Below are 27,937 nucleotides of genomic sequence, written 5' to 3'. Positions count from 1 at the left end.
TTCCCATTTTAATTCCAAATTTTCCCAGTTTTATTCCCATTTTCATTCCCATTTTTCTCTTGATATTCCCATTTTTATTCCCAATTTCCCCGTCTATTTCCATTCCCATTTTCCCCAATTTCCCCGTTTTTATTCCCATTTATTCCCATTTTAATTCCCATTTTCATTCCCATTTTTTTCCTAATATTCCCATTTTATTCTGATTTTTATTCCCATTTTCCCAACTTTATTCCCATTTTCATTCCGTTTTTTTTCCCTAATATTCCCATTTTAATTCTCAATTTTGCCCTGTGTTTTCATTCCCCATTTTCCCCAATTTCCCTGTATTTATTCTGATTTTCATTCCCATTTTATTCCCAATTTTCCCCGTGTTTTCATTCCTGTTTTTCCCAATTTTCCCATTTTCATTCTGATTTTCATTCCAATTTTTCCAATTTTATTTCCCATTTTCATCCCCAATTTTCCCATTTTTATTCCCATTTTTTCCCCAATATTCCCATTTTTATTCCCATTTTTCCCCTGTATTTTCATTCCCATTTTTCCCAATTTTCCCATTTTTATTCCCATTTTTATTGCTTATTTTCCCCCGTATTTTCATTCCCCTTTTCCCCAATTTCCCCGTTTTTATTCCCAGTTTTATTCCCCAATTTTCCCCTGTATTTCCATCCCCATTTTTCCTGTTTTATCCCATTTTTATCCCATTTTATTCCCATTTTTATTCCCAATTTTCCCCCAATTTTCCCCCAATTTTCCCAATTTCACTCCCATTTTTTTCCCTAATATTCCCATTTTTATTCCCAATTTTCCCCTGTATTTCCATCCCCATTTTTCCTGTTTTATCCCATTTTTATCCCATTTTTATCCCATTTTTCTCCCATTTTTATTCCCAATTTTCCGCAATTTCCCGGTTTTTATTTCCATTTTTATTCCCATTTTTCCCCTGTGTTTTCATTCCTCTTTTCCCCAATTTCCCTGTATTTATTCTGATTTTCATTCCCATTTTATTCCCAATTTTCCCCCTGTATTTCCATCCCCATTTTTCATCTTTTATCCCATTTTTCTCCCATTTTCTCCCAATTTTGCCAATTTCACTCCCATTTTTTTCCCTAATATTCCCATTTTTATTCCCAATTTCCCCCCTGTATTTCCATCCCCATTTTTCCTGTTTTATCCCATTTTTATCCCATTTTTCTCCCATTTTTCTCCCATTTTTATTCCCAATTTTCCCCAATTTCCCGGTTTTTATTCCCATTTTTATTCCCATTTTTCCCCCTGTGTTTCCATTCCCCTTTTCCCCAATTTCCCTGTATTTATTCTGATTTTCATTCCCATTTTATTCCCAATTTTCCCCCTGTATTTCCATCCCCATTTTTCCTCTTTTATCCCATTTTTATTCCCAATTTTCCCCTGTGTTTTCATTCCCCTTTTCCCCAATTTCCTGGTTTTTATTCCCATTTTATTCCCAATTTCATTCCCATTTTTTTCCCCAATATTCCCATTTTCATTCCCAATTTTCCCCTGTATTTCCATCCCATTTTTCCTCTTTTATCCCAATTTCATTCCCATTTTATTCCCAATTTCCCTCTGTATTTCCATCCCCATTTTTCCTGTTTTATCCCATTTTATTCCCATTTTTATTCCAAATTTTCCCCTGTATTTCCATCCCCATTTTTCCTGTTTTATCCCATTTTTATCCCATTTTATTCCATTTTTATTCCCTATTTTCCCCTGTATTTCCATCCCCATTTTTCCTGTTTTATCCTGTTTTTATTCTGATTTTTCTTCCCATTTTATTCCCATTTTCCTCTGTATTTCCATCCCCATTTTTACTGTTTTATCCCATTTTTATCCCATTTTATTCCCATTTTTATTCCCAATTTCCCTCTATTTCCATCCCCATTTTTCCTGTTTTATCCCATTTTTATTCCCAATTTTCCCCTGTATTTCCATCCCCATTTTTCCTGTTTTATCTCATTTTTATCCCATTTTTCTCCAATTTTTCTCCCATTTTTATTCCCAATTTTCCCCAATTTCCCTGTATTTATTCCCATTTTTATTCCCAATTTTTCCCCTCTATTTCCATCCCCATTTTCCTGTTTTATCCCATTTTTATTCCCATTTTATTCCCATTTTATTCCCATTTATTCCCATTATCCCCAGTGCATTTCGAGCCGTCCGTGCGTGTCCCAGCCCCGCTCAGGCCCCGCCCTGCGGCTGCTGCGGGAGCTGCGGATCCACCCCGGCCTGGGCCCGCTCTGGGAGAGCCGGATCCCAGAACTGCTGCAGATGCTGCCAGGTGGGGATAAATCACACATAAATAACAAAAACAGCCCAAAAACAGCCCTAAAATAGCCCAAAAATAGCCCAAAAATATCCCTAAATATTCCACAAAAATCCCCCAAAAAATCCCAAAAATATCTCAAATAAATCCCAAAAATATCCCAAAAATATCCCAAATAAATCCCCGAGCTGCTGGAGATGCTGCCAGGTGGGGATAAATCACAAATACATCCCAAAAACAGACCAAAAATAGCCCTAAAATAGCCCAAAAACAGCCCAAAAACAGCCCAAAAATATCCCTAAAATATCCCAAATAAATCCCAAAAATATCCCAAATAAATCCCCAAAAAAATCCCAAAAATAGCCCAAAACCAGCCCAAAAATAGCCCAAAAAATAGCCCAAAATATTCCACAAAAATCTCCCAAAAAATCCCAAAATATCCCAAATAAATCCCCGAGCTGCTGCAGATGCTGCCAGGTGGGGATAAATCACAAATACAGCCCAAAAACAGCCCAAAAACAGCCCAAAAACAGCCCAAAAATAGCCCAAAATATCCCACAAAAATCCCCACAAAAATCCCAAAAAAAATCCCAAATAAATCCCCGAGCTGCTGGAGCTGCTGCCAGGTGGGGATAAATCACAAATATATCCCAAAAACAGCCCAAAAATAGCCCTAAAATAGCCCTAAAATAGCCCAAAAATATCCCAAAATATTCCAGAAAAATCCCCCAAAAAATCCCAAAAATATCCCAAAAATAGCCCAAAAATATCCCAAATATATCCCAAAAAAATCCCAAAAATAGCCCAAATAAATCCCAAAAAAATCCCAAAATATTCCACAAAAATCCCAAATAAATCCCCGAGCTGCTGGAACTGCTGCCAGGTGGGATAAATCACAAATACAGCCCAAAAACAGCCCAAAAACAGCCCTAAAATAGCCCAAAAATATCCCAAAATATTCCACAAAAATCCCCAAAAAAATCCCAAATAAATCCCAAATAAATCCCAAATAAATCCCAAATAAATCCCTGAGCTGCTGCAGATGCTGCCAGGTGGGGATAAATCACAAATACAGCCCAAAAACAGCCCAAAAACAGCCCAAAAACAGCCCAAAAATAGCCCAAAAATATCCCAAAAACAGCCCAAAAACAGCCCAAAACAGCCCAAAATATTCCACAAAAATCCCCAAAAATATCCCAAAATATCCCAAAAATATCCCAATTAAATCCTAAAATATCCCAAAAATATCCCAAATAAATCCCCGAGCTGCTGCAGATGCTGCCAGGTGGGGATAAATCACAAATACAGCCCAAAAACAGCCCTAAAATAGCCCAAAAACGTGCCAAAAATATCCCAAAAATATCCCAAATAAATCCCAAAAATATCCCAAATAAATCCCCAAGATATCCCAAATAAATCACAAAAAATCCTTAAAAATATCCCAAAAATATCCCAAATAAATCCCCGAGCTGCTGCAGATGCTGCCAGGTGGGGATAAATCACAAATACAGCCCAAAAACAGCCCAAAAACATGCCAAAAAATCCCAAAAATATCCCAAAAACAGCACAAAAACATGCCAAAAATATCCCAAAAATATCCCAAAATATTCCACAAAAATCCCCCTAAAAAATCCCAAACACATCCCAAAAATATGCCAAAAATAGCCCAAAAACAGCCCAAAAATATCCCAAATAAATCACAAAAATATCCCAAAATATTCCACAAAAATCCCAAAAATATCCCAAAAATATCCCAAATAAATCCCCGAGCTGCTGGAGCTGCTGCCAGGTGGGGAATGGATCACAAATACATCCCAAAAACAGCCCAAAAACAGCCCTAAAATATCCCCAAAAATATCCCAAAATATTCCACAAAAATCCCCAAAAAAATCCCAAAATATCCCAAATAAATCACAAAAAAATCCCAAATAAATCCCAAATAAATCCCAAATAAATCCCAAAAATATCCCTAAAATATACCCAAAAATATCCCAAAATATTCCACAAAAATCCCCAAAAAAATCCCAAAATATCCCAAAATACCACACAAAAATCCCACAAAAATCCCACAAAAATCCCAAAGCTGCTGCACATCCTGCAAGATGGGGAATAAATAACAAATAAATCCCAAAATATCCCAAAGAAATCCCAAAATATCCCAAAATATCCCAAAGCTGCTGGAGCTGCTGCAAGGTGGGGAATAAATATCAAATAAATAAATATCCCAAAGAAATACCAAATAAATCCCAAAATATCCCAAAATATCCCAAAAATATCCCAAAAATATCCCAAATAAATCCCAAAAATATCCCAAATAAATCCCAAAAAAATCCCCAAAATATCCCAAAAATATCCCAAATAAATCTCAAATAAATCCCAAAATATCCCAAAATATCCCCAAAAAATCCCAAAGGTGCTGGAGATCCTGCAAGATGGGGAAAGGAATCCCAAATAAATCCCAAAAACATCCCAAATAAATCCCAAATAAATCCCAAAAATATCCCAAATAAATGCCAAATAAATCCCAAAAATATCCCACTAAAATCCCAAATAAATCCCAAAAATATCCCAAATAAATGCCAAATAAATCCCAAAAATATCCCACTAAAATCCCAAAAAAATCCCAAAAAAATCCCAAAAATATCCCAAAAACATCCCAAAAATATCCCAAAAATATCCCAAAAATATCCCAAAAATATCCCAAAAATATCCCCAAAATATCCCCAAAATATCCCAAATAAATCACAAAGTAACCCAAAATATCCCAAAAATATCCCAGTAAATCCCAAAATATCCCAAATATATTCCATATAAATCCCAAATAAATCCCAAAAATATCCCAAATAAATCCCAAAAATATCCCCAAAAAATCCCAAAAATATCCCAAAAATATCCCAAATAAATCCCAAAAATATCCCAAATAAATCCCAAATAAATCCCAAAATATCCCAAATAAATCCCAAAAATATCCCAAATAAATCCCAAAAATATCCCACAAAAATCCCAAAAATATCCCAAAAACATCCCAAAAATATCCCAAAATATCCCACATAAATCCCCAAAATATCCCAAATAAATCCCAAAAATATACCAAAAATATACCAAATAAATCCCAAATAAATCCCAATAAATCCCAAAAAATCCCCAAAAAATCCCAAAAATATCCCAAAAATATCCCAAATATATTCCAAATAAATCCCAAATAAATCCAAAATTATCCCAAATAAATTCAAAATAAATCCCAAAATATCCCAAATAAATCCCAAATAAATCCCAAAAATATCCCAAAAATATCCCAAATAAATCCCAAATAAATCCCAAAAACATCCAAAAATATCCCAAATAAATCCCAAAATATCCCAAAAATATCCCAAATAAATCCCAAATAAATCCCAAAATATCCCAAATAAATCCCAAATAAATCCCCAAGCTGCTGCACGTCCTGCAAAGTGGGGGAATAAATAACAAATAAATCCCAAATAAATCCCAAAATATCCCCAAAAAAAATCCCAAAGCTCCTGGAGATCCTGCAAGGTGGGGAAAAATCCGAAATAAATCCCAAAATATCCCAAATAAATCCCAAAATATCCCACAAAAATCCCAAAGCTGTTGCAGCTGCTGCAAGGTGGGGAATAAATAACAAATAAATCCCAAATAAATCCCAAATAAATCCCCATTTATTAAATAAATCCCAAAGAAATCCCAAAATATCCCACAAAAATCCCCAAGCTGCTGCACATCCTGCAAGGTGGGGAATAAGTAACAAATAAATCCCAAAAACATACCAAAAATATCCCAAAAACATGCCAAAAACATCCCAAATAAATCCCAAATAAATCCCAAATAAATCCCAAAAATATCCCAAAATATCCCCCAAAAAATAAAAAAAAATATCCCAAAAAATGAAAAAATCCCAAAGCTCCTGCACATCCTGCAAGGTGGGGAATAAATAACAAATAAATCCCAAAACATCCCAAATAAATCCCAAATAAATCCCAAAAATATCCCAAAATATCCCAAAAATATCCCGAATAAATCACAAATAAATCCCAAAAATATCCCAAAAATATCCCAAATAAATCCCAAATAAATCCCAAAAATAAACCAAATAAATCCCAAAAATATCCCAAAATATCCCAAAAACATCCCAAAAATATCCCAAATAAATCCCAAAAAAATCCCAAATAAATCCCAAATAAATCCCAAAATATCCCAAATAAATCCAAAAAAATCCCAAAAATATCCCAAATAAATCCCAAATAAATCCAAAAAAATCCCAAAAAAATCCCCAAAAAAATCCCAAAAATATCCCAAACATATCCCAAATAAATCCCAAAAATATCCCACAAAAATCCCAAATAAATCCCAAAATATCCCAAATAAATCACAAAAAAATCCCCAAAAAATCCCAAAAATATCCCAAATAAATCCCAAAATATCCCACAAAAATCCCAAATAAATCCCAAAATATCCCAAATAAATCACAAAAAAATCCCCAAAAAATCCCAAAAATATCCCAAATAAATCCCAAAATATCCCACAAAATCCCAAATAAATCCCAAAATATCCCAAATAAATCACAAAAAAATCCCCAAAAAATCCCAAAAATATCCCAAATAAATCTTAAATAAATCCCCAAAACATCCCAAAATATGCCAAATAAATCCCAAATAAATCCCAAAAATATCCCAAAAAATCCCAAAAATATCCCCAAAAATATCCCAAATAAATCGCAAAAATATCCCAAAATATTCCACAAAAATCCCCAAAAAAATCCCAAAAATATCCCAAAAAAATCCCAAAAAAATCCCAAATAAATCCCAAAAATATCCCAAAATATCCCTCAAAAATCCCAAATAAATCCGAAAAATATCCCAAAGAAATCCCAAAAATATCCCAATTAAATCCTAAAAAAGTTCCAAAAATATCACAAATATATCCCCCAAAAATCCCAAAATATCCCAAAAATATCCAAAAATATCCCCCAAAAATCCCAAATAAATCCCAAAAATATCCCAAAAATATCCATCGAAATGCCCCCCAAAAAAAAAAAAAAATTTACACCAAAAAATGAAAAAATCCCAAAGCTCCTGCACATCCTGCAAGGTGGGGAAATAAATAACAAATAAATAACAAATAAATCCCAAAATATCCCAAAAATATCCCAAATAAATCCCAAAAATATCCCAAAATATTCCACAAAAATCCCCAAAAAAATCCAAAAATATCCCAAATAAATCACAAAAAAATCCAAAAAAATTCAAAAGTATCCCAAATAAATCTTAAATAAATCCCCAAAACATCCCAAAATATGCCAAATAAATCCCAAAATATTCCAAATAAATCACAAATAAATCCCAAAAATATTCCAAAAACATGTCAAAAATATCCCAAATAAATCCCAAATAAATCCCAAAATATTCCCAAAATATCCCACAAAAATCCCAAAGCTGCTGTACACCAGGCAAGGTGGGGAATAATTAACAAATAAATAACAAAGAAATCCCAAAAACGTGCCAAAATATCCCCAAATAAATCCCAAATAAATCCCAAAAATATCCCAAGGAAATCCCAAAAATATCCCAAAAATATCCCAAATAAATCCCAAAAATATCCCAAATAAATCCCAAAAACATCCCAAAAATATTCCAAATAAATCCGAAAAATATCCCAAAAAAATCCCAATTAAATCGCAAAATATCCCACAAAAATCCCAAAGATGCTGGAGCTGCTGCAAGGTGGGGAATAAATAACAAATAAATAACAAATAAATCCCAAATAAATCCCAAATAAATCCCAAAAATCCCAAAGCTGCTGCACATCCTGCAAGGTGGGGAATAACAAATAAATAAGAAAATATCCCAAATAAATCCCAAAAATATCCCCAATACATCCTGAAATATCCCAAATAAATCCCAAAAAAATCCCAAAATATCCCACAAAAATCCAAAAATATCCCAAATAAATCCCAAATAAATCCCAAAAATATCCAAAATAAATCCCAAAAATATCCCAAATAAATCCCAAAATATCCCAAAATATCCCACAAAAATCCCAAAAATATCCCAAATTAATCCCAAATAAATCCCAAATAAATCCCAAAAATATCCAAAATAAATCCCAAAAATATCCCAAATAAATCCCAAAATATCCCAAATAAATCCCAAATAAATCCCAAAAATATCCCACAAAAATCCCAAATAAATCCCAAAAAAATCCCAAAATATCCCAAAATATTCCAAATAAATCCCAAAAATGTCTCAAAAATATCCCAAATAAATCCCAAAAAAAATCCCAAATAAATCCAAATAAATCCCAAAAATATCCCAAAAATATCCCAAATAAATCCCAAAAATATCCCAAAATATCCCCAAAATATCCCAAATAAATCCCAAAAATATCCCAAAGAAATCCCAAAAATATCCCAATTAAATCCTAAAAAAGTTCCAAAAATATCACAAATATATCCCTCAAAAATCCCAAATAAATCCCAAAAATATCCAAAAATATCCCCCAAAAATCCCAAATAAATCCCAAAAATATCCCAAAAGTATCCATCGAAATGCCCCCCAAAAAAATAAAAAAAAATTACCCCAAAAAATGAAAAATCCCAAAGCTCCTGCACATCCTGCAAGGTGGGGAAATAATAAATAAATCCCAAAATATCCCAAATAAATCCCAAATAAATCCCAAAAAATATCCCAAAATATTCCACAAAAATCCCCAAAAAAATCCCAAAAATATCCCAAAAATATCCCAAAAAATCACAAAAATATCCCAAATAAATCCCAAAAATATCCCAAAAATATCCCAAATAAATCCCAAAAATATCCCAAATAAATCCCAAAAAAATCCCAAAATATCCCACAAAAATCCCGAAGCTGCTGCAGCTGCTGCAAGGTGGGGAAATAACAAATAAATCCCAAAATTATCCCAAAATATCCAAAAAAATCCCCCAAAAATCCCAAAAAAAGAAAAAAAATCCAAAAAATTTCCCCCAAAATTTTCCCCCCTCAAAAAAATCCCCCTCAAAAAATCCCCTAAAAATCAAAATTAATCCCCAAAAAATCACCAAACAATTCCCCAAAAAATCCCAAATCAAATCCCAAAAAATCCCAAAAAATCCCAAATCAAATCCCCAAAAAATCCCAAAAAATCCTCCCAAAAATTCCCCAAAGATTTAAAAAATTCCTAAAAAGTCTCAAAAAAATTTTAAAAATAATCATCAAAAAATCACCAAAAAAAGAAAAAAAATCCCAAAAAATTTCCCCCAAAATTTTCCCCCCTCAAAAAAAAATCCCTCTCAAAAAATCCCCCAAAAATCAAAAATTAATCCCTAAAAAATCACCAAACAATTCCCCAAAAAATCCCAAATCAAATCCCAAAAAAACCCAAAAAATCCCAAATCAAATCCCAAAAAATCCCAAAAATCCCCAAAAAATCCCAAATCTAATCCCAAAAAATCCCCAAAAAATTCCAAATCAAATCCCAAAAAATCCCCAAAAAATTCCAAATCAAATCTCAAATCAAATCCCAAAAAATCCCAAAGAAATCCCAAAAAATCCCAAATCAAATGCCAAAAAAATCCCAAATCAAATCCCAAAAAATCCCCAAAAAATCCCAAAAAAATCCCAAAAAATCCCAAATCAAATTCCAAAAAATCCCGAATCAATTCCCCGAAAAATCCCAAAAAATCCCAAATCAAATCCCAAAAAATCCCAAAAAATCCCAAATCAAATCCCCAAAAATCCCAAATCAAATCCCAAAAAATCCCCAAAAAATCCCAAATCAAATCCCCAAAAAATCCCAAATAATCCCCAAAAAATCCCAAATCAAATTCCAAAAAATCCCAAATCAAATCCCAAAAAATCCCCCAAAAGCCCGGAAGGGGAAATCTGGGAATGGGGATTTGGGGAAATTTGGGATTGGGATTTTCTGGGATTTCTTTCCTGGTTTTTGGAGTTTGGGGTGGGGTTGGGATTTGTGGGATTTATGGGATTTGTGGGATTTTTGGGATTTCTGGGATTTTTGGGATTCGCGGGATTTGTGGGATTTGCGGGATTTCTGGGATTTGTGGGATTTCTGGGATTTGCGGGATTTGCGGGATTTGCGGGATTTCTGGGATTTCTGGGATTTTTGGGATTTTTGGGATTTGTGGGATTTTTGGGATTTGCGGGATTTCTGGGATTTGTGGGATTTATGGGATTTCTGGGATTTCTGGGATTTTCGGGATTTTTGGGATTTGTGGGATTTTTGGGATTTCTGGGATTTCTGGGATTTTCGGGATTTTTGGGATTTGTGGGATTTGCGGGATTTGTGGGATTTGCGGGATTTTTGGGATTTCTGGGATTTGCGGGATTTCTGGGATTTCTGGGATTTCTGGGATTTTTGGGATTTCTGGGATTTTTGGGATTTGCGGGATTTTTGGGATTTGCGGGATTTGTGGGATTTGTGGGATTTCTGGGATTTCTGGGATTTTTGGGATTTGCGGGATTTGTGGGATTTCTGGGATTTCTGGGATTTCTGGGATTTTTGGGATTTGCGGGATTTGTGGGATTTGTGGGATTTGCGGGATTTCTGGGATTCCTGGGATTTCTGGGATTTGCGGGATTTGCAGGATTTCTGGAATTTGTGGGATTTCTGGGATTTGCGGGATTTATGGGATTTCTGGAATTTGTGGGATTTCTGGGATTTGCGGGATTTATGGGATTTATGGGATTTATGGGATTTTATAGCATAATGGGATTTTGGGGAATTTTGGGATAATGGCATTTGTGGGATTTATGGGATTTATGGGATTTGTGGGATTTTATAGCATAATGGGAATTTTGGGGAATTTTGGGATAATGGTATTTATGGGATTTATGGGATTTATGGGATTTGTGGGATTTTATAGCACAATGGGAATTTTGGGGAATTTTGGGATAATGGGATTTATGGGACTTACGGGATTTATGGGATTTGTGGGATTTTATAGCATAATGGGAATTTTGGGATAATGGGATTTATGGGATTTATGGGATTTGTGGGATTTTATAGCATAAATGGGAATTTTGGGCAATTTTGGGATAATGGCATTTGTGGGATTTATGGGATTTTATAGGATTTATGGGATTTTATAGCACAATGGGAATTTTGGGGAATTTTGGGATAATGGCATTTGTGGGATTTATGGGATTTGTGGGATTTGTGGGATTTTATAGCATAATGGGAATTTTGGAGAGTTTTGGGATAATGGGATTTATGGGATTTATGGCATTTATGGGATTTGTGGGATTTTATACCATAATGGGAATTTTGGGATAATGGCATTTATGGGATTTGTGGGATTTTATAGCATAATGGGAATTTTGGGGAATTTTGGGATAATGGGATTTATGGGATTTATGGGATTTTGTAGGACAAGATCCATCAGATAATGGGATGAGATCCATTGGGAAAACGGGATCATGGGATTTATGGGATCGCTGTATTTTTTGGGATTGATGGGATTTATAGGATTGATGGGTTTTTCTATAGGTTTTTTTTAATAGGATTTTTAATAGGTTTTTTTATAGGATTGATGGGTAATTTTTGCCATAAATTCAGGATGAAATCCACGGGATAATGGGATTTTTGGGATTTATGGGATTTATGGGATTTATGGGATAATGGGATTGGTGGGATAGTGGGAATTGTGGGATTTGTGGGATTTATGGAATAGGATCCATGGGATTTGTGGGATTTGTGGGATTTTGGGGATTTATGGAATAGGATCCACGGGATAATGGGATTTGTGGGATTTGTGGGATTTGTGGGATTTATGGAATAGGATCCATGGGATTTTGGGGATTTATGGAATAGGATCCATGGGATTTATGGGATTTATGGAATAGGATCCATGGGATTTTGGGATTTATGGAATAGGATCCATGGGATAATGGGATTTTTGGGATTTATGGGATTTATGGGATTTATGGGATTTATGGAATAGGATCTGTGGGATTTTTGGGATTTTGGGGATTTATGGAATAGGATCCGTGGGATTTTTGGGATTTGTGGGATTTGTGGGATTTATGGGATCCATGGGATAATGGGATTTGTGGGATCCATCCATTCCCTCATTTTCCCGGGAATCCGCGCCCAAATCCCTCAGATCCCAAACCCCAAACGCAGATCCAGCAGAATTCCCACTTTTCCCACCTGGGAATTGCCCAAAATTCCCAAATCTTTCCCTCAGAATTCCCAAAACCCAAATTTTTTTCCCAGAAACCGACGAGGATTCCCTGGATCAGGAGCAATGGGAGGAGAGGCTGCTCCAGGTGAGGATCCCAAAATTCCGGGGATGGAAAATTCCAGAATTCCAAAGGGATTTTGGGTGGGAAACCGGAATTCCAAAGGGATTTTTCCATGGGAATTCGGCATTTCCATGGGATTTGTGGGAATTCCATGGGAATTTGGGATGGGAAACCAGAATTCCAAAGGGATTTTGGGGTGGGAAATGAGAATTCCAAAGGGATTTTCCATGGAAATTTGGGATGGAAAACCAGAATTCCAAAGGGATTTTGAATTCCATGGAAATTTGGGATGGAAAACCAGAATTCCAAAAGGATTTTGGGGTGGGAAACCGGAATTCCAAAGGGATTTTCCATGGAAATCTGGGGTGGGAAAACAGAATTCCAAAGGTTTTTTTCCTTGGGATTTTGGGATGGGAAAACCAGGATTCCAAAGGGATTTTCCATGGGAATTTTAGGTGGGAATGGAGAATTCCAAAGGGATTTTCCATGGGGATTCGGGATGAGAAATGAGAATTCCAAAGGGATTTTTGGGTGGAAAATGAGAATTCCAAAGGGATTTTTCCATGGGAATTCGGGATGGAAAAATCAGAATTCCAAAGGGATTTTCCATGGGAATTTTGGGTGGGAATGGAGAATTCCAAAGGGTTTTCCATGGGAGTTCGGGATGGAAAACCAGAATTCCAAAGGGATTTTCCATGGGAATTTGGAAAGAAAAACCAGAATTCCAAAGGGATTTTTCCATGAGGATTCGGGATGGGAAATGAGAATTCCAAAGGGATTTTTGGGTGGAAAACGAGAATTCCAAAGGGATTTTTCCAAGGGAATTTGGGGTGGGAAATGAGAATTCCAAAGGGATTTTTCCATGGGAAATTGGGGTGGAAAATGAGAATTCCAAAGGGATTTTTTGGGTGGAAAATGAGAATTCCAAAGGGATTTTCCCATGGGAATTCGCAATGGTAAAACCAGAATTCCAAAGGGATTTTCCACGGGAATTTGGGTGGGAATGGAGAATTCCAAAGGGATTTTCCCATGGGAATTCAGGATGGAAAAATCAGAATTCCAAAGGGGTTTTCCATGGGAATTTGGGATGGGAATTTGAGAATTCCAAAGGGATTTTGGGATGGAAAATGAGAATTCCAAAGGGATTTTTGGGTGGAAAACCAGAATTCCAAAGGGATTTTCCATGGGAATTTGGGGTGGGAAACCAGAATTCCAAAGGGATTTTCCTATGGGAATTCGGAATGGTAAAACCAGAATTCCAAAGGGTTTTCCATGGGAATTTGGGAAGAAAAACCAGAATTCCAAAGGGATTTTCCATGGGAATTTGGGATGGAAAAATCAGAATTCCAAAGGGATTTTCCATGGGAATTTTGGGTGGGAATGGAGAATTCCAAAGAGATTTTCCATGGGAATTCGGGATGAGAAATGATAATTCCAAAGGGATTTTTGGGTGGAAAACGAGAATTCCAAAGGGATTTTTCCATGGGAATTTGGGGTGGGAAACCAGAATTCCAAAGGGATTTCCATGGGAATTCAGGATGAGAAATGAGAATTCCAGAGGGATTTTGGGGTGGAAAACCAGAATTCCAAAGGGAATTTTTCCATGGGAATTTGGGGTGGGAAACCAGAATTCCAAAGGGATTTTTCCTGGGAATTTGGGATGCAAAATGAGAATTCCAAAGGGATTTTTGGGTGGAAAATGAGAATTCCAAATGGAATTTTTCCATGGGAATTGGGGATTCCCGGCTGGAATTCCCGGCTGGCATTCCCAGGTCCCCATTCCGTGTCCCAGTTTTTCCAGGATTCCCTGGAATCGCTGCCGGATAAATCCTGGATCTGCCCCTTGGTGACCGAGAGCTCCCGGCAGCTGCGCGCCTGCGACGGAGCCCCCCGGGAAAAGGTGGGGAAATGGGAAAAATGGGAAAAATGGGGAAAATGGGAATGGGGAAAAAATCTGGGAAAAATCTGGGGAAAATGGGGAAAATGGGGAAAATGGGGAAAATCTGGGGAAAATGGGGAAAATGGGAATGGGAAAATGGGAATGGGGAAAACGGGGAAAATGGGAATGGGGGAAAAGTGGGAAAAATCTGGGGAAAATCTGGGAAAAATCTGGGGAAAATCTGGGAATAATCTGGGGAACATCTGGGAATAATCTGGAGAAAATGGGAAAAATGGGAATGGGGAACAATGGGAAAAAATGGGGAAAATCTGGGAAAAATGGGAATGGGGAAAATTTGGGAAAAATCTGGGGAAAATCTGGGGAAAATGGGAAAAATCTGGGAAAAATGGGAAAAATGGGGAAATGGGAATGGGGAAAATGGGGAAAATCTGGGAAAAATGGGAAAAATCTGGGGAAAATCTGGGAAAAATCTGGGGAAAATCTGGGAAAAATCTGGGGAACATGGGAAAAATGGGGAAAAATGGGAATGGGGAAAAATCTGGGAAAAATGGGAAAAATGGGGAAAAATGGGAAAAATGGGGAAAATCTGGGAAAAAATGGGGAAAAATGGGAATGGGAAAAATCTGGAAAAAATCTGGGAAAAATCTGGGGAAAATCTGGGAAAAATCTGGGGGAAATGGGAATGGGGAAAAAGTGGGAAAAATCTGGGAAAAATGGGAAAAATCTGGAAAAAATCTGGGAAAAATCTGGGTAAAAATGGGGAAAATCTGGGGAAAATCTGGGAAAAATGGGGAAAAATGGGAATGGGGAAAATGGGGAAAATCTGGGGAAAATCTGGGAAAAAATGGGGAAAAATGGGAATGGGGAAAATGGGGAAAATCTGGGGAAAATTGGAAAAATGGGGAAAAATCGGAAAAATCTGGGAATGGGAAAAATTTGGGGAAAATCTGGGAAAAATGGGAAAAATGGGAATGGGGAAATGGGGAAAATCTGAGAAAATGGGGGAAAATGGGAAAGATGGGGAAAATGGGAATGGGGAAAACGGGGAAAATGGGAATGGGGGAAAAGTGGGAAAAATCTGGGAAAAATCTGGGAAAAATCTGGGAAAAATGGGAAAATGGGAAAAATGGGAATGGGGAAAATGGGAGAAAAATCTGGGGAAAATCTGGGGAAAATCTGGAAAAATCTGGGAAAAATCTGGGGAAAATCTGGGGAAAATGGGAAAAATGGGGAAAAATGGGAATGGGGAAAAATCTGGGAAAAATGGGAAAAATCAGGAAAAAATCTGGGGAAAATCTGGGAAAAATCTGGGGAAAATGGGAAAAATCTGGGAATGGGGAAAATGGGGAAAATGGGGAAAATATGGGAATGGGGGAAAAATGGGAAAAATCTGGGAAAATGGGAATGGGGAAAAAGTGGGAAAAATCTGGGGAAAATGGGAAAAATGGGAATGGGGAACAATGGGGGAAATGAGGAAAATCTGGGGAAAATGGGAAAAATCTGGGGGAAATGGATAAATGGGAAAAAGGGAATGGGGAACAATGGGAAAAATGGGAAAAGTCTGGAAAAAATCTGGGAAAAATCTGGGGAAAATCTGGGGAAAATGGGAAAAATGGGAATGGGGAACAATGGGGAAAATCTGGGAAAAATGGGAATGGGGAAAATTTGGGAAAAATCTGGGGGAAATGGGAAAAATGGAAAAGGGGAAAAATGGGAATGGGGAAAAAGTGGGAAAAATCTGGGAAAAATCTGGGGAAAATCTGGGGAAAATCTGGGGAAAATGGGAAAAATGGGGAAAAATGGGAATGGAGAAAAATCTGGGAAAAATGGGAAAAATCTGGAAAAAATCTGGGAAAAATCTGGGGAAAATGGGAAAAATCTGGGGAAAATGGGAATGGGGAAAATGGGGAAAATCTGGGAAAAATGGGAAAAATGGGGAAAAAATGGGAATGGGGAAAAAGTGGGAAAAATCTGGGGAAAATGGGAAAAATCTGGGAAAAATCTGGGAAAAATCTGGGGAAAATGGCAATGGGGAAAATTTGGGAAAAATCTGGGGGAAAATGGGAAAAATGGGAAAAATCTGGGAAAAATCTGGGAAAAATGGGGAAAAATGGGAAAAATGGGAAAAAATGGGAAAAAATGGGAAAATGGGAATGGGGAGATCTGGGAATGGGGAAAAATGGGAAAAATCTGGGAATGGGGAAATTTGGAAATGGGAAATGGGAATGGGGAAATTTGGAAATGGGAAAAATTCTGGGAAAAAATCTGGGAAAAATTGGAAAAATGGGAAAAAATCTTGGAAAATGGGGAAATACAGGAATGGGAAAAATAGGAATGGGGAAAAATCTGGGAATGGGGAACAAATGGGAAAAATGGGGAAAAATGGGAAAAATGGGGATGGGAAAATCTGGGAAAAATGGGAAAAATGGGGAAATCCAGGAATGGGGAAATCTGGGAATGGGAAAAATCTGGGAATGGGAAAAAATTCTGGGAAAAATCTGGGAATGGGGAAAATGGGGAAAATGGGGAAAATGGGAGTGGGAAAATGGGAGAAATATGGGAATGGGGGAAAAATGGGAAAAATCTGGGAAAAATCTGGGAATGGGGAAAATGGGGAACAAATGGGAAAAATGGGAAAAATATGGGAAAAATGAGAAAAATGGGGAAATCCAGGAATGGGAAAAATAGAAATGGGGAAATCTGGGAAAGGGGAAAAATCTGGGAATGGGGGGAAAATAGGAAAAATGGGAAAAATCTGGGAATGGGAACAAATGGGGAAAATGGGGAACAAATGGAAAAATGGGGAAAATCTGGGAATGGGAAAATGGGAATGGGGAATCTGGGAAAAATAGAAAAAAATCTGGGAAAAAATCTGGGAAAAATGGGAAAAATGGGGAAATCCAGGAATGGGAAAAATAGAAATGGGGAAATCTGGGAAAGGGGAAAAATCTGGGAATGGGGAATAAGGGGAACAAATGGGGAAAATGGGAAAAATCTGGGAATGGGGGGAAAATAGGAAAAATGGGAAAATCTGGGAATGGGAACAAATGGGGAAAATGGGGAACAAATGGAAAAATGGGGAAAATCTGGGAATGGGAAAATGGGAATGGGGAATCTGGGAAAAATAGAAAAAAATCTGGGAAAAAATCTGGGAAAAATGGGAAAAATGGGGAAATCCAGGAATGGGGAAAATAGGAATGGGGAAAAATCTGGGAATGAGGAACAAATGGGAAAAATGGGGAAAAAATGGGTAAAAATCTGGGGAAAAATGGGAAAACATGGGAATGGGGGGAAAATAGGAAAAATGGGAAAAATCTGGGAAAATGGGGAAAATGGGGATATCCAAGAATGGGAAATGTGGGAATGGGAAAAATCTGGGAAAAATGGGGAAAATGGGGAACACATGGGAAAAATTGGGGAAAAATCTGGGAAAATCTGGGAATGGGGAAAATGGGGAAAATCTGGGAATGGGAAAATGGGAAAAAATCTGGGAAAAATGGGGAAATACAGGAATGGGAAAAATAGGAATGTGGAAAAATCTGGGAATGGGGAACAAATGGGAAAAATGGGGAAAAAATGGGGAAAAATCTGGGAAAAAATGGGAAAACATGGGAATGGGGGGAAGATAGGAAAATTGGGAAAAATCTGGGAAAATGGGGAAAATGGGGAAATCCAAGAATGGGAAATGTGGGAATGGGAAAAATCCGGGGAAAATGGGGAAAATGGGGAACACATGGGAAAAATTGGGGAAAAATCTGGGAAAACCTGGGAATGGGAAAAATGGGGGAAATGGGGAAAATCTGGGAATGGGAAAATGGGAAAAAATGGGGAAAAATGGGAAAAAATCTGGGAAAAATGGGGAAATCCAGGAATGGGGAAAATCTGGGAATGGGGAAAAATCTGGGAATGGGGAACAAATGGGAAAAATGGGGAAAAAATCGGGAAAAATCTGGAGAAAAATAGGAAAAGATGGGAATGGGGGGAAAATAGGAAAAATGGGAAAAAATCTGGGAAAAGGGGGAAATCCAGGAATGGAAAATCTGGGAATGGGAAAAATCTGGGAATGGGAAAATGGGGAACAAATGGGAAAAATTGGGGAAAAAAATCTGGGGAAAAATCTTTTTCCATCATTCCCAACGAAAATTCCCAATGTTTTATTTCATTCCATTCCAGCTGTTTTCTGGGGTTTTTCCATCATTCCCAACTAAAATTCCTGATTTTTTGTTGTTATTCCGGCTGTTCCTTTACCAGTGTGGGAATCCCTTGGGAATTCTGGGTTTTCATCCCAAAAATCCCTTTGGAATTCCGGGTTTTTTCCATCATTCCCAACTAAAATTCCCAATTTTTTTTCATTATTCTGGCTGTTCCTTTACCAGTGTGGGAATCCCTTTGGAATTCTGGGTTTTCCAACCGAAATCCTTTCGGAATTCTAAGAACCCTTTGGAATTTTCAATTCCCAACCCAAATTCCCATGGAAAATGCCTTTGGAATTCTGGGTTTTCCATCCCAAAATCCCTTTGGATTTTTCCGAAATTCCCATGGAAAATCCCTTTGGGAATTCTGGGTTTTTCACCCCAGATCCTTTGGGGAATTTAAAGAACCTTTGGAATTCTGTTTTTTTTCCATCATTCCCAGCTAAAATTCCCAATTATTTTATTTTATTTTACTTTATTTTATTTTATTTTATTTTATTTTATTTTATTTTATTTTATTTTATTTTATTTTATTTTTTTCCCTTCCAGGTTTTCCTGTACCGTGTGCTGGGCCTGTCCCTGGGCTGGGCTGGTGTGGGAATTCCTTGGGAATTCTGGATTTCCATCCCAAAATCCCTTTGGAATTCTGGGTTTTTTCCCTCCTTCCCAGCTAAAATTCCCAATTTTTTATTTGGTTTCATTCCAGGTGTTCCTGTACTGGTGCGGGAATCCCTTTGGAATTCGGTTTTTTTCCCTCATTCCCAGCTAAAATTCCCAATTTTTTGATTCCATTCCGTTCCAGGTGTTCCTGTACCGAGTCCTGGGTCTGTCCCCATCTGGGACATTTCCATCATTCCCAATGAAAATTCCCATTTTTTTTTTTTATTTTTACTATTTATTTTTATTTTTTATTTTTTATTTTTATTTAAAAATTTATTTTTTTTAATTTTATTTTCATTTAAAATTTTATTTTTTTTAATTTTATTTTCATTTAAAATTTTATTTTTATTTAAAATTTTATTTTTATTTAAATTTTATTTTTTATTTAAATTTTATTTTTATTTAATTTTTTTTAAATTTTATTTTCATTTAAAATTTTATTTTTTTAATTTTATTTTTATTTACAATTTTATTTTTATTTAAAATTTTATTTTTATTTAATTTTTTTAAAATTTTATTTTTATTTAAAATTTTATTTTATTTTTTAATTTTATTTTTATTTAAAATTATTTTATTTTATTCCGTTCCAGCTGTTCCTGTACCGGCTCCTGGGCCTGTCCCTGGCTCCCATGGATCCCCTTGGATCCATGAATCCCTTGGGAATTCTGGGGTTTTTTCCCTCATTCCCAGCTAAAATTCCCAATTATTTTATTTTATTTTATTTTATTTTATTTTATTTTATTTTATTTTATTTTATTTTATTCCGTTCCAGGTGTTCCTGTACCGGCTCCTGGGCCTGTCCCTGTCCCGGTGTCCCTGCCTGGGGCTGGTTTGGGAATCCCTTTGGAATTCCGGGTTTTTTCTGTCATTCCCAGCTAAAATTCCCAATTATTTTATTTTATTTTATTTTATTTTATTCCCTTCCAGGTGTTCCTGTACCAATGCTGGAATCCCTTGGGAATTCTGGGTTTCCACCCCAAACCCCTTTGGAATTCCGGGTTTTTTCCCTCATTCCCAGCTAAAATTCCCAATTATTTTATTTTATTTTATTTTATTTTATTTTATTTTATTTTATTTTATTTTATTTTATTTTATTCCATTCCAGGTTTTCCTGTACCGTGTGCTGGGTCTGTCCCTGTCCCGGTGTCCCCACCCGGGGCTGGTGTGGGAATCCCTTTGGAATTCCGGGTTTTTTCCCTCATTCCCAGCTAAAATTCCCAATTTTTTGATTCCATTTTATTCCAGGTGTTCCTGTACCGAGTGCTGGGCCTGTCCCTGTCCCGCTGTCCCCACCCAGGTTTGGTTCTGGAGCAGCTCCAGGAGCTCCTGGACGGCGCCCGCGGCCGCCACGAGGCCGACAGGGAGGTCAGAATTCCATGGAAATCCCGGAATTCCCAAAATTCCCGGATTCCCCATGCTGGGAAAGGGGAGCGAGGGGATGATCCCGGAATTTTTTGGGATTTCTGGGATTTTTGGGGGTTTTTGGGGGTTTTTGGTGGTTGGGAATGGGATTTTTTTGGAGGGGATGGGGTGGGAAAAAATGGGTGGAATTCCATGGAAATTGTGGATAAAAGGGTGGAATTCCAGGAAAACTCCGGGTTTTTTTCCATTTTTTTCCATATTTTTTCCATTTTCCAGCTTTTTTTTCCCAGCTTTTTCCCCATTTGTTTTTCTTTATTTTTTCAATTTTCCAGCTTTTTCTTCTCCTTTTTTTTTTGCAGTTTTTTTCCCATATTTTTTCATTTTCCTGGTTTTTTTTCAATTTTTTCCCAGCTTTTTCCCCATCGTTTTTTCTAGATTTTTTTCAATTTTCCGGCTTTTTCTTCTCCATTTTTTGCAGCTTTTTTAAAAATATTTTTTCCATTTTCCAGGTTTTTTTTCAATTTTTTCCCAGCTTTTTCCCCATTTTTTTTCTTTATTTTTTCAATTTTCCAGCTTTTTCTTCTCCATTTTTTTGCAGGTTTTTTCCCATATTTTTTCCATTTTCCAGCTTTTTTTTCACTTTTTTTCCCAGCTTTTTCCCCATTTATTTTTCTTTATTTTTTCAAATTTCCCAGCTTTTTTTCTCCATTTTTTGCAGCTTTTTTCCCGTATTTTTTCAATTTTCCAGATTTTTTTCATTTTTTTTCCCAGATTTTTCCCCATTTTTTTTCTACATTTTTTTTCAATTTTCCAGTTTTTTCTTCCCCATTTTTTGCAGCTTTTTTTAAAATACTTTTTCTATTTTCCAGGTTTTTTTTCACTTTTTTTCCCAGCTTTTTCCCCATCGTTTTTTCTAGATTTTTTCCAATTTTCCGGCTTTTTCTTCTCCATTTTTTGCAGTTTTTTTCCCATTTTTTTCCATTTTCCAGCTTTTTTTTTTCTTTTTTTTCCCAGGTTTTTCCCCATTTTTTTCTGGTTTTTTATTTCAATTTTCCAGCTTTTTCTTCTCCATTTTTTTGCAGCTTTTTTTCCACATTTTTTCCATTTTCCAGGATTTTTTTCAATTTTTTCCCAGCTTTTTCCCCATCGTTTTTTCTAGATTTTTTCAATTTTCCAGCTTTTTTTTCTCCATTTTTTGCAGCTTTTTTTCCATTTTTTTTTCATATTTTTCCAGCTTTTTCTTAGCTGCAAAAAAGAGGTGGAAAAAGGTGGGGAAAATGGAAATAAAAGATGGAAAAAAGATGGGAAAAAAGGTGAAAAAAACCAGGAAAAAAGGGGAAAAAGGATGGGAAAAAAGGTGGAAAAGAGATGGGAAAAAAGGTGCTGATTTGGGAATTTTTTGGGGATTTCTGGGGATTTTTGGGGTTTTTTGGGGGTTGGGAATGGGATTTTTTGGAGGGGATGGGGTGGGAAAAAATGGGTGGAATTCCATGGAAATTGTGGATAAATGATGGAATTCCATGGAAATTGTGGATAAAGGATGGAATTCCATGGAAATTGTGGATAAAAGGATGGAATTCCATGGAAATTGTGGATAAATGATGGAATTCCATGGAAATTGTGGATAAATGACGGAATTCCAGGGAAATTGTGGATAAAAGGGTGGAATTCCAGGGAAATTGTGGATAAAGGGTGGAATTCCAGGGAAATTGTGGATAAAAGGATGGAATTCCATGGAAATTGTGGATAAATGATGGAATTCCATGGAAATTGTGGATAAATGATGGAATTCCAGGGAAATTGTGGATAAACGATGGAATTCCATGGAAATTGTGGATAAATGATGGAATTCCAGGGAAATTGTGGATAAAAGGGTGGAATTCCATGGAAATTGTGGATAAAAGGGTGGAATTCCAGGAAATTGTGGATAAATGGTGGAATTCCATGGAAATTGTGGATAAAAGGATGGAATTCCATGGAAATTGTGGATAAATGATGGAATTCCATGGAAATTGTGGATAAAGGATGGAATTCCATGGAAATTGTGGATAAAAGGGTGGAATTCCATGGAAATTGTGGATAAAAGGGTGGAATTCCAGGGAAATTGGGGATAAAAGGGTGGAATTCCATGGAAATTGTGGATAAATGATGGAATTCCAGGGAAATTGTGGATAAAAGGGTGGAATTCCATGGAAATTGTGGATAAATGATGGAATTCCATGGAAATTGTGGATAAAAGGGTGGAATTCCATGGAAATTGTGGATAAAAGGGTGGAATTCCAGGAAAAATCCGGGTTTTTTCCATTTTTTTCCATATTTTTTCCATTTTCCAGCTTTTTTTTCCCAGCTTTTTCCCCATTTGTTTTTCTTTATTTTTTCAATTTTCCAGCTTTTTCTTCTCCTTTTTTTTTTTGCAGTTTTTTTCCCATATTTTTTCATTTTCCTGGTTTTTTTTCAATTTTTTCCCAGCTTTTTCCCCATCGTTTTTTCTAGATTTTTTTCAATTTTCCGGCTTTTTCTTCTCCATTTTTTGCAGCTTTTTTAAAAATATTTTTTCCATTTTCCAGGTTTTTTTTCAATTTTTTCCCAGCTTTTTCCCCATTTTTTTCTTTATTTTTTCAATTTTCCAGCTTTTTCTTCTCCATTTTTTTCCATTTTTTTCCATATTTTTCCATTTTCCAGCTTTTTTTTCACTTTTTTTCCCAGCTTTTTCCCCATTTTTTTTCTTTATTTTTTCAATTTTCCAACTTTTTCTTCTCCTTTTTTTTGCAGTTTTTTTTCCCATATTTTTTTCATTTTCCAGGTTGTTTTTCACTTTTTTTCCCAGCTTTTTTCCCGTTAGTTTTCTAGATTTTTTTCAATTTTCCGGCTTTTTCTTCTCCATTTTTTGCAGCTTCTTTTCCATATTTTTTCATATTTTTCCAGCTTTTTCTTAGCTGCAAAAAAGAGGTGGAAAAAGGTGGGGAAAATGGAAATAAAAGGTGGAAAAAAGATGGGAAAAAAGGTGAAAAAAACAGGAAAAAAGGTGAAAAAAACAGGAAAAAAGGTGGAAAAAAGATGGGGAAAAATGTGGAAAAACTGTGGAAAAAAAGTGGAAAAAAGATGGGAAAAAGATGGGAAAAAAGGTGAAAAAAGGTGGAAAAAAGGTGGAAAAAACCCAGGAAAAAAGGTGGAAAAAAGATGGGAAAAATGTGGAAAAACTGTGGAAAAAAACGGGAAAAAAGGTGGAAAAAAATGGGAAAAAAAGAGGAAAAAAACAGGAAAAAATGTGGAAAACAGATGGGAAAAAAGGTGAAAAAAAAACAGGAAGAAAGGTGGAAAAAAATAGGAAAAAAGGTGGAAAAAAGGTGAAAAAAGGTGGAAGAAACAGGGAATAAGATGGGAAAAAAGGTGGGAAAAAGATGGGAGAAAAGGTGAAAAAAACGGGAAAAAAGGTGGAAAAAAATTGGAAAAAAGAGGAAAAAAACAGGAAAAAAGGTGAAAAAAAGATGGGAAAAAAGGTGAAAAAAAAAAACAGGAAAAAAGGTGAAAAAGATGGGAAAAAATGTGGAAAAACTGTGGAAAAAAACGGGAAAAAAGGTGGGAAAAATGGGAAAAAAGAGAAAAAAAAACAGGAAAAAAGGTGAAAAAAAGGTGGGAAAAAAGGTGAAAAAAAAAACCAGTGAAAAATGTGAAAAAAATGGGGAAAAAGGTGGAAAAAACCAGAAAAAAAGGTGGGAAAAAACCAGGAAAAAATGTGGAAAAACTGTGGGAAAAAACGGGCAAAAAGGTGGAAAAAAATGGGAAAAACGGTGAAAAAAACAGGAAAAAAGGTGAAAAAAAGATGGGAAAAAAGGTGAAAAAAACCAGGAAAAAAGGTGAAAAAAAAAAACCAGGGGAAAAGGTGGGAAAAAGGTGAAAAAAGGTGAAAAAAAGGTGGGAAAAAGATGGGAAAAAAGGTGGAAAAAACAGGAAAAAAGGTGAAAAAAAACCGGAAAAAAGGTGGGAAAAAGATGGGGAAAGAGGTGGAAAAAAAACCAGGAAAAAAGGTGGAAAACAGATGGGAAAAAATGTGGAAAAACTGTGAAAAAAAACGGGAAAAAAGGTGGAAAAAAAATGGGAAAAAAGAGGAAAAAAACAGGAAAAAGGGTGGAAAAAAACGGGAAAAAAGGTGAAAAAACCAGGAAAAAAGGTGGGAAAAAAAACAGGAAAAAAGGTGGAAAAAAATGGGCAAAAAGGTGAAAAAAAAACAGGAAAAAGGTGAAAAAACCAGGAAAAAAGGTGGAAAAAAAAGGGAAAAAAGGTGAAAAAAAACCAGGAAAAAGGTGGAAAAAACCAGGAAAAAGGTGGAAAAAAAAGGGAAAAAAGGTGGAAAAACCAGGAAAAAGATGGAAAAAAAGGTGAAAAAACAGGGAAAAAGGTGGGAAAAAGGAGAATTCCCTTAACACAACCCAAGAGCTTGGAAATAAATCCTGGAAATAACAAATTTTGGGAATTTGGCTGCAGGATTTTATTCCCAAATTCCTTGCAGGGTCTCTCGCTGTGCTTTGGGATCTGTGCCCGGAACCACCTGGAGGAAACTTTGGAAAAATTGGAGGAATTTGGGAAATCCGACGTCTTCAGGAAATCCCAGGGGTTGTTCAGCATCTTCAAGGTGGGAATTTGGGAAAAATGGGAAAAAAAAAGGGAAAAAAATGGGATAAAAATGGGAAAAAATGGCAAAAAAAAGGGGGAAAATGGGGGAAAAAAGGGAAAGAAATGGGGAAAAATGAAAAAAATTGGGGAAAAAAAAGGGAACAAATGGGAAAATAATGGGGAAGAAAAACGGAAAAAATGGGGAAAAAAAAGGAAAAAAATGGGGAAAAAATGGGGAAAAATGGGGAAAAATGGTGAAAAAATGGGAAAAAAGGGAAAAAAAAAGGGAAAAAATGGGGGGAAAATGGCAAAAAAAAATGGGGGGAAAATGGTAAAAAAATGGGGGGAAAATGGGGGAAAAAATGGGAAAAAAAGGGAAAAATTGGGGGAAAAAATGGGGAAAAATGGTGAAAAAATGGGAAAAAAATGGGAAAAAATGGGAAAAAAAAGGGGAAAAAATGGGAAAAAAATGGGGAAAAAAAAGCGGAAAAAATGGGGAAAAATGGGAAAAATGGGGGAAAAATGGGGGAAAAAATGGGGAAAAAAAGGGAAAAAAATGGAAAAAATGGGGGGAAAAAAGGGAAAAATGGCAAAAAAGAGAAAAAATGAAAAAAAGGGAAAAAAATGGGGAAAAATGGGGGAAAAAAGGGAAAAATGGGAAAAAAAAGGGGAAAAAATGGGAAAAAATGGGGAAAAAATGTGGAAAAAATGGAAAAAATGGGGGAAAAATGGGGGAAAAATGGGAGGGGAAATGGGCTAAAAATGGGGAAAAAATGGGGGGAAAATGGTAAAAAAATGGGGAAAAAATGGGAAAAATGGGGGGAAATGGGAAAAAAATGGGGAAAATATTGGGGGGAAAAATGGGAATGGGGAAAAAATGGGAAAATGGGAAAAAAATGGGGGGAAATGGAGGAAAAAAGGGAAAAAATAGGAGAAAAATGGGGAGAAAAAAAGGTAAAAATGAGGGAAAAAAGAAAAAAATTGGGGAAGATGGGGGGGTGGGGAAATGGGAAAAATGGGGGGAAAAATGAAGAAAAATGGGGGAGAATGGGGAAAAAATGGGGGGAAATGGGAAGAGAAATGGGGGAAAATTGGGAGGAAATGGGAAAAATGGAAATGGGGAAAAAATGGGGGGAAATGGGGGAAAAAAGAGAAAAAAAAGGGAAAAATGGGGAGAAAAAAAGGAAAAATGGGGGAATAAAGGAAAAAAATTGGGGAAGATGCGGGAGGGGGAAATGGGAAAAATGGGAGGAAAAATGGGAGGAAAAATGGGGAAGAAAATGGGGGGAAAATGGAAAAAATGAGGGAAAAATGGGGAAAAAAATGAGAAAAAAAGGAAAAGAAATGGAAAAATGGGGAAAATGGGGAAAAAGTGAGAGAAAAATGGGAAAAAATGGGAAAAATATGGGGAAAAGGGGAAAAAAGGGAAGTAAAAATGGGGAAATGGTAGAAAAATAGGAAGAAGAAAAGGGGAAGAATGCGGAAAAATTCAGGAAAAAATGGGGGAAAATTCAGGAAAAAATGGGAATGGGGAGGGATGGGAATGACCTCAGGTTGAGGATTTTTTGGGAATATTTCATCCATTCCTTGGAATTCCAGGATTTCCCAAGGATTTTTGTGGTTTTGAACAGGAAATTCCCTTTGGAATTCCAGGATTTGAATGAGAAAATTCCATGATTTCTGGAATTCCATGACTTCAAAATTCCATGTATTTCCGAATTCTCTAATTCAGGGAATTCCAAAATTCCGTGATCCCAGAATTCCATTAAATTGGAATTGCGTTTTTCCCGTGGTTTTCCATGGGTTTTTCCTGTGTTTTTTTCCATCTTTTCTCATGGTTTTCCCATTTTTCCTGTGTTTTCCCCCCATTTTTCCATATTTCTCTATGTTGAGCTCATTCCCCCACATTTTCCTCCCATTTTCCCCCTTTTTTTCCTCATTTTTTCTCATTTTTCCCCCAATTTTTCTCCCCATTTCCTCCCCCCTTTTCCCTCCATTTTCCTCCCAATTTCCCCCAATTTTCCTTTTTTTAATCCCCTCATTTTCCCATATTTTTTCCCTATTTTATCCACCCATTTCCCCCATATTTTACCCCCATTCCCCCTTCATTTTCCCATATTTTCACCCCATTTCCCCCATATTTTTCCATGTTTTTCCCCCATTTCCCTGCCCATTTTCTCTATTTTATTCCCCCATTTTCCCCATATTTTCCCCCCCATTTCCCCCATATTTTTCCTTTTTTTCCCCCACATTTCCCCCCCATTTTCCCCCTATTTCCCCAATTCCCATCCCATTTTCTATCATATTTCCCCCTATTTTTTATCACATTTTCTCCCCATTTCCCCCCCATGTTTCCTCCCTATTTCCCCCCTTTTTTCCCCATTTTTTCCTCTATTTCCCCCCATTATTCCCAATTTTTCTCCCTCTTTTTCTCCCATTTCCTCCCCATTTCCCCCATATTTTTCCCTGTTTTTCCCCCATTTCCCTGCCCATTTTCCCTATGTTATTCCCCCATTTTCCCATATTTTCCCCCCATTTCCCTTCCATATTTTCCCCAATTTTCCCCTCATTTTCTTCCATTTTCCATATTTTTCATTTTTTTCCCTCCATTTCCCCCTTCGCCCATGGTTTCTTTCTGTTTTCTCCCCAT

At 36.2% G+C, this 27,937-nt stretch overlaps 1 protein-coding gene across 1 annotated transcript in view; it reads left to right on the top strand.

Moving 5' to 3' along the window:
* The first annotated feature begins 2,118 nt into the window (after positions 1-2,118).
* The window catches only part of MROH1 (maestro heat like repeat family member 1), a 157,184-nt gene continuing 131,365 nt past the window's right edge, over positions 2,119-27,937 (top strand). Inside the window, exons 1-5 of the mRNA XM_074558509.1 lie at positions 2,119-2,296; positions 12,530-12,582; positions 14,351-14,458; positions 20,557-20,676; positions 25,184-25,306. Of these exons, the coding sequence (XP_074414610.1) occupies positions 2,287-2,296; positions 12,530-12,582; positions 14,351-14,458; positions 20,557-20,676; positions 25,184-25,306 (414 nt within the window). The 5' untranslated portion in view covers positions 2,119-2,286. The remainder of the gene's footprint in view (positions 2,297-12,529; positions 12,583-14,350; positions 14,459-20,556; positions 20,677-25,183; positions 25,307-27,937) is intronic.

This window comes from Zonotrichia albicollis, chromosome 1 (genome assembly GCF_047830755.1).
Source record: "Zonotrichia albicollis isolate bZonAlb1 chromosome 1, bZonAlb1.hap1, whole genome shotgun sequence".
Taxonomy (NCBI): Eukaryota; Metazoa; Chordata; class Aves; order Passeriformes; family Passerellidae; genus Zonotrichia; species Zonotrichia albicollis.
The sequence above is the reverse complement of the archived record's forward strand: the minus strand, read 5'-3'. Positions and strand labels throughout refer to the sequence as shown.